This window comes from Colletes gigas, unplaced genomic scaffold (genome assembly GCF_013123115.1).
Source record: "Colletes gigas isolate AHSC1104 unplaced genomic scaffold, ASM1312311v1 Colletes_gigas_Sc00006, whole genome shotgun sequence".
Classification (NCBI taxonomy): domain Eukaryota; kingdom Metazoa; phylum Arthropoda; class Insecta; order Hymenoptera; family Colletidae; genus Colletes; species Colletes gigas.
Window position 1 is genome coordinate 8,562,107 of NW_025106635.1, and position 7,819 is coordinate 8,569,925.

The window sequence follows — 7,819 nt, forward strand, 5'->3', positions numbered from 1 at the left end:
CGTGTTCGCCAGATGGTTGCAACTATCATTCCTCAGTGAAACATCGACTAGATGTGAATATGTTTGCTAGAAAATTAAGGATCTACCAAACTACGGGTACCAAATTTGAAGAACTGATAAGGTAGAGGACAAACGTTTTCATTTCTTATCGTTTTACCGGAGAACTTGTTCGGTATCTGAGCCCTTGGGAATAAGATTGGCGAATGTTGCACCATTTCAAGAAACTGATCCATAAAGTTCCAATTCTTACACGAATCTGTTATTCTCAGGGACTCGTTTTACGCCAGAATTATTTATTCGAATCCAATACAGTCGACTATATCTATTTAATGCATTAACGAATGCAGTGTTGCTACTTGGCAGAAGATTTTAGTAGCAGTGCTAATACTCAATGTTGTCGGATTCATACTGTGGACACGCTACGGGCTACTGGAAACAATATACGACGAAACAATGACAACCTACAACGATAATTGGCACGTAGAGGCCACGGAGACTCAACAGAATTTGGGTGCAACGGTTGCACAGGGAACAATTACGGACTACTGTCGTATCACAGAATGCAGAACCATAACGTGCTCGTTCATTCCGACTACCTCCGACGCTGGAAAGGTTGCATCCAACTTCATCGAAACTGTTTTCAAGGTACCAAAAGCAGAGACAACGAAATCAGAATTTCATTATTTGGAGTAATGTTTTTAGATTACGTGGAACAATTGTGTGATGTGTCAAACAGATTCTTCAGCAAAGCTTTCATAGCAGATTTTATCTTAAACTCTGTTCTCGACGTCATGTTTCTTTTAAAATTCAAAAGTGCAACCGATCTGCTATAGAAGCTTTATCGAAGAATTAAACGCAGTAATATTGTTTCATGTAACCAAAACAGGTATTAATAATCTTGAATTAATTTATGAAATATATTTTGCACGTCTCACATACGTTTATCAAATAAGGGCACGATACATATCGATAGAGACCATAGTCTATTAATAATGGTCGGAGCAAAGACATCATCAAGTAACATTGTATCGATCGATAAGCCTTTCCAGATTTATAATTAAATAATTACCAGAATCTTACTTTACTTTTTGACTTAACAATCCGCGAAGACTTATCGATCAACCCGATGTTATATTCTGACTTCTTATCCCTGCTTCTCAACTAATGTTTCATGTAGGTTAATTGCAAGAACGTTAAATCAGTCAAGTTGTCATTCGACAAGTGCAAATTCTCGGCGAACAAGCTTCGAAAGAATTGGCTGCTCACCAACGTGTCGATCGAAGAGTTGACGCTAAGCAACTGTTCCTTGAACGAAATAGACGACGACGCGTTTACCAAATCTATTTACAAGGAAATGAAGAAAATCAACCTGATTAACAACAACCTTTCCTCTTTAAGAAAAGCGATGTTTCGCAATATTAGCGCGTTAGGCGAGTTTTCCGTTCGAAACAACATTCTCAAACAAGCAGAATTTAATTTACTGGAACATGTAGCGAGTTCTCTCTCTATTTTGGACTTGTATGGTGCCATCGATGACCCGTGTGTACTACGAAACATAACAGGAGGAGACACTCCTCTAAATATTCAGATATTATCGTTACGGGGAAACACTATACCAGTGATAAGTCGCGAATTGTTTGAAGGAGTACCGACAGTACAATCTCTCTATCTCGACTACTCGAAAATCATAACTATATCGCAGGGTGCTTTGGAACCTATAGCTGCATCCATTTTGCAATTGATAATAAACGACAACAACATTCGGTCCCTGCCAGAGGGACTTCTCGATTCGATATTAAAGTATGGACAACCTTTTCACACGACGCTACACAACAATCCTTGGAATTGCGAATGCAGTTTGCAATGGATGCAGGACTTCCTTCAAACTCATCCCAACATAATGACCAGCGCGCCAATCTGTTCCACGCCTGATTCGAATGCGGAGAAATCATTTTCTACGGCCACGTTTTGTTCATCGGATTCCACTACTTCGGTTACCAGAAGTACCACGAAAAGTACGAAGCACGATTGGGGCCTGACTACGTTCGAAGCACCGACTACTAGCCAAGAAGCCACACCAGAAGGTATCCATTTAAACTGTAGCATCTCCAACACGATCCTCCAAATGACTACTTTTCTATCCACGGATATTCGCCTCCCGCCGCGTTTTCCTGACTTCTTCATCCTCAAGAACATGAATCATGGCGTGTTAATCAACCTACCGGACCTGGAAGAGGGAATCGTGTTGCTCTGGTTCAACAGCGATGACGTCGAGAACTCGCTCAGCTGTGCAAAAAACGTCAAGCACACCTATCTACTGCAGAATATCGATCCACAGACTACGTACACGATCTGTTTGCTCAACGATAACGATACGACCATATCCCCGTTGAACTGTCTGTCCGTGACCACGAAACCGACGTACAATTCCAAGACTTGGTTAACGAACGCTGACAAGAGCGTCATCTTCTTGACATTCTTCGTGTCGATGCTCTTGTTTCTCGTCATCGGTGCTTTCATAGCGTTCATGCTGATAAGGAGGAACCCGTCGTTGCTGCGCGGTAGCAAACGCGTAATGCTGGTGAAACGCAGAAACGTGGACGCGATCGTCCTGCCGAAAGGAGTAAACGTCGACGAGACAAAGCGATCGTGCGGAAACGCGACCACGGTCAGCAACAAACTGCTCGAGGACGGATACATTACTCCTCTACCTCCAGCACCGATGCTTCTCCCCAGAGGACGAGTGTCCAGAGTCAGTATGCAGAGCGACTGGAACAGCTACATGTCCGAGTTTGAGGCTACGGAGCAGTTGGACTCTTGGAGGATGACAAGATTGAACAACGAGTTGGAAAAACAGAAAAGCGAAGCTCCGCCCTTGCCACCCCCTAACTCGATACCCTCTGTATCTCTGATACTGGACTCGAGGGAATATAATTACATCTGTCAAGACACTGTTGTTTAGAATCTCGTTAGATCCTTCGAAACTACTGTTCTGAATTTGTATTTCGTATTCAATGACTACGACGTTTATTTAGTAAAATAATAAATGTCCTAAATATACCCAGATGCACTGTCACGATTTATTTTTACGGGGGACCTTGTTCGGTTCCTAAACAGTATCTTTCACGATAACCGAACGACAGCTATGAAATCGTTCGTAACGAACTGCGCGAGTCGTACATTTTGCAACGGGAAAATAAATAATTCTTGACTCATCGGTCTAAATCTTATTAAATCTGGCCCAGAGCCACGGATGTCAATGTCAGTTTCGAAGATTGTGTGTAACGTTAGCGCTTGGATCCTAGGAAAAGATAAATGAAAATGTGAATCTATTTGATCGTGGTTATCGATTAACCTTTCCTACATTTAACTGCGATTTATTAGAGATACTTATGCGAAAGTTTTATGCGTCCTCAAGAAATTGGCTAGCTTTGCTTGCTCCACCTATTCCCACTTTGTGGAACGATACATGTGATCGTGGGGAGCCAATCAGACCCACATTCCTTTCGATAGCCAACTTTTCGCGGACACACATTATATATTTCTGTACAAGTGTAGATCATACTATTTTCAACAATTATCATTAAAATCTAAAAAACCTAAAACTGAAATGCCTAATTATCGAGAAACCTTCATAGAAAATTGGCAGTATGTAATATTCTTATAAAGAAACGTGAACGAACTTATTACACAACCCAATCTAATAGAATCACGTGTAGTCGCGAAGTTAGTGGCTTTCAACCGACTGTTGATTGTTGTCATTGACTAGCTCCCCCCTGTCGTTTATTTTTGACGATTAGGTCAATGGTTCGACTCTATTGTCAAAGCTCTACCTGATTGGCTAAGTCCTCAGAATTGGTTGCCAGCCGATTGTTTTTGCACGTGCCAGCGACTGGCAATTCACTGCATTTCTCTAAAAGGACTCAATGCCAATATCAAATTGCTACACTCTTGGACTCGTCGAGATCAGTATAATCATTTTCACGCTCGCTCATTGCGTGCAATGGAAATGACTGGCTATACGCGGAGACGCGTCACTGGCTTTCTACGAACGTTATCAAGAGTAGTTCCGGATTTGCGTGAACTTGACATTGTCGAATGATGCAACCCTAAACGTAATTCATTCCCATTTCCCACTTTACAGCTGGCTATCTGTCTTCGACTAAGGCATGATGCAATTATCCTACTGATTTCCCGGTTCTTCACATTCACATTTTCAGTAGTTAAACATCCAAACCTTATCGTCGATTCTATTTTATGTTAGGTCAAACACATTTTTTAAACGAACTGACGTTGACATATATTTTTTCAAAGGACAATTAATTTAACGAGCCACTTCGAACGTGATTTGAAGCCTAGAACTCTTATAAGTTTTGATTGTTTTGGAAGTCTTGCGAGTTTTGGTGAGTCATGAAAAGTGAATTAGTATTTGACAACTCACAAGTACTTTTATTATTTGTAGATTACGTATTCCTGCATAGCCGATGCAAAAAAGTTATTGTCGTTTAATACTTGTTTTGAAGATATAATTATTATAAACACTTTATTGTCTTATAAACAAAACCCAGCCACAAGATTTGGGTTTATTTATAAAACAGTAACAACGAACACACAGTTGTAAGTTTAAAATAAATTATAATCACATATTCGTGCGTCGTGTTCAAGTGCACCTAACAGGAAGCAACCCGATGTACGCGTGAGTCGGAACGACGCTTATGATTATGCGAATTCTGCTATAATCACGTACGAGTCATAGACAAGGTATACAAGTAGACGTTATATCCAACGTATTTACTCGACTTATTTCTTTAAAATTTTAGAGCCTCATTATTATTTCGGTGTCACTCCCAACATTATCAACAGGCTATAGAATACGACCATAGCGCTTATGATGGTAGGAAATGAAATTACAAGAATCCTATTGCCCTTTGCCGGAAGTGTACTGTTCAGCTACTGACAAGGTATACGAGCCCATACGAGATATACGAGTAGACTTTACACTCAATGTATTTTTTTCGCCCATTTTTATGAGGCTCTAGAGCCCCATTACCATTTTCGTGTCACCCGCAACATTACCAACAGGTTACACAAATTAACACAAGAGGAAGTGAAACAGAAAATAAAATTACAGAAACATTTTTGGCCACACATTATATTTTCGGTAAAGAATTTTTTTCTCGAAAGTGCATAGGATTTCGGTGGTATGTCTATTGACCAAAAATGATTGCAATTATTTTTTTAACCGAGAAGATTCTTCATCTACCTCCTGTCGATTTTTCTTAAAAACTTCTTTTTGATTTTTTATAAATTTGTTTGACCTAATAGCAAACCGTTATCAAATTGTTACTCGCGATACTACTTTGAAAGAAAATGCGAAAAATATTCATTGTTCACAACTCTAACATTAACCATGATATATGCATTTATATTAGTCGCAACGCAATCCCACAAGTAAACGCAATAAATATTCATATTTCGCCACACTAATACAATCGTATTAATAATTGTACTAATGAATACTGACGTACCAGGCTGTTCTGCGATGCTGTAACACGTATCAGTGTCATATTTTGGGCATTTTATGTGTCGCAACTCTACAGACAAACGCGATCAATAATTATTCGCAACGCTACCTCAAAAGCAAACGCGTAGAATATAACCGATCGCAACTGAAAAAATAATTAAAATCGGTTCATTAAATTTTCAATGCGATATTTACATTTCGCAAAACTAATGCAATCCGTGATCAATTCTTATACGCAACACTACTCTGAAAGAAAACGCGTAAAGTTTTCATCGTTCGCAACGCTAAAGTTAACTACAAAACTAATTATTTGCAAAATTATCTAGACAAGCAACGCGAATAACATTAATTCTTCGCAACGCTAATAGCAAACCGTTAACAAATTCTTACTCGCGACACTACTCTGAAAGCAAACGCGAAAATATTCCTCGTTCGCAACGCTAAAAGTAATCGCGATAAGTTCAAATTATTCGCAATGCTATCTTCAAACGAAACACGATCATTCGTATATCGCAACACTAATGCAAACCGCGATTTGCCCCGAAATGCTGGTTGTGGTGGTACAAGTACCATCTGAAAAACTACAAATAACTACTACAAGTACTACAACTACACACAAATACAGTGACAAAGTAGTAACAGAAAATGACTTTCCATCCTTATTCGAAGATAAAGATGAAGAGCCATTTGTTGCAGCCCACTCTTGAGACAATTTGTCAGGGCCTCTTCGACTCCATCGAGTCTCTTCTTTCTTCGACGGTCCTGCCAAAGCCTGAAACTTAAACCTACGCTCGAGATTCCGTGCAATACACAGTCCTCCAAGGATTTTGCGAATCGTTATCGGAACAGGTGTGGAAAAACTCGAGCGGGACGAACGTTTCGGGGAACCTACCGCGAACGAACGCGAACGCGAAGAGCGACTGTAAAGTCGCGCGATTCCAAGAATCGAAAGTAAAACCAAAACAAACGGTACAATCCGTTTGGATCGGCTAACGTTTCGATTCTTCAAATCGAACTACAGGTACAGGGCCTGTAATAGCCCTCCCCTGACCCTACCTACTTATGTCTAAACACACACGCCAGAAAGTAAGTTACCTACCTACCTAATCCTATATTTAAAAAATAACAAAAGGCATTCTCTCAAACACACACTCCACGGTTCTCATACAAAATGTTCGGGCGCGGCCTAAACTAGGGAGGACGCCCCGAGGTTCCTCCGACACCCGAACATTGCAAACTTTCACACTCTAAGGTACGTACCATTTGCTGAAATCGGCTGACAAAAACTAGTGTTCATTGCGTATGCCTATTATATGTATAATGTTTTAATATATGTAATATAGACTTTAATAAAATATAATATATGCAAAATTGAGAAGTTAATTAAGCATTTTATAATATTACAGGCGTGTATGTAATATCAACCATTGCCAAATAAATGGTAAATAGAAATTTGAAATTACTATTATGATTAATAAGAATCTAGTGTTACAAAGTTCTGAACCACAAAATAATGAACTATCCAAACGACGCACAACCACAGCCTAACCACACACACACACATGTGAAAGTACGTCGTGCACGATACACTAGCAATGTCAGCCGCACACATGTAGATTGTTATTACAATTCTTACAGTCTAAATCATCGTGTCCATTGCCTTTGCTCCCCCACGTAGCACCTGGGTACGTAGATGAGTTCAGGCAACAAACACGGAAAATTATGCTGAAAATCCTCAACTAGAAAGGCTGATTAGGAAATAATAACGAGATAATATTACTTTTTTTTGTTTTTTTTTCGTATTTTATTCTCAATTGCAATGAATGGACTTTTTATTTGTAATAAATGAAGAGCAAAAATTTAGTGTATATTAATATGAAAAAATGTTAGTATTAAAGAACATTTCTATGATCAAAATTTAATTATTTAAAAGAAAAAACTTTAATGAAGACTTTAAGACAAACTAAATTACTTTGGAAAAAGATAATTCTTTGAAGTAAAATTGAATCATTAATTAAAATATTTAGCTACCCTTGGGTCGATTTCATTGTCGAAGTGATTTATTTAAAAGATGAGAATAGTAAATAATGCATGCTACTTCAACATGGAAATCTACCTGCCGCGAACTGCCTTCCTGTATATGAAATGCAACATCATATTTTTAAACGACTAACAAATGCATGTAGTATCTTCGAAAGACAGTCATCAAATTATATTCTAACATGAAATAAGAAAAATATAAAGAACGATCAATACAATATGTATTGATATAATAATAAATATAATAAAAAGTAA

The 7,819-nt window shown here is 38.7% G+C and overlaps 1 protein-coding gene across 1 annotated transcript; it reads left to right on the forward strand.

The window, feature by feature from the left end:
* The first annotated feature begins 59 nt into the window (after positions 1-59).
* LOC122395910 (leucine-rich repeat transmembrane protein FLRT3-like) lies at positions 60-2,962 on the forward strand. The gene is made up of 3 exons (XM_043393825.1): positions 60-121; positions 348-645; positions 1,178-2,962. The coding sequence occupies exons 1-3, from the start codon at positions 60-62 to the stop codon at positions 2,960-2,962; spliced, it is 2,145 nt and encodes a 714-aa protein (XP_043249760.1).
* Positions 2,963-7,819: the final 4,857 nt, after the last annotated feature.

Bases quoted from the DNA above. Each gene is read 5' to 3' on its own strand.
- LOC122395910 (XM_043393825.1), top strand. From the start codon at position 60: ATGTTTGCTAGAAAATTAAGGATCTACCAAACTACGGGTACCAAATTT. The intron at 122-347 runs GTAGAGGACAAA...TAACGAATGCAG, and splicing joins AAATTTGAAGAACTGATAAG to TGTTGCTACTTGGCAGAAGA. The intron at 646-1,177 runs GTACCAAAAGCA...TGTTTCATGTAG, and splicing joins TCATCGAAACTGTTTTCAAG to GTTAATTGCAAGAACGTTAA.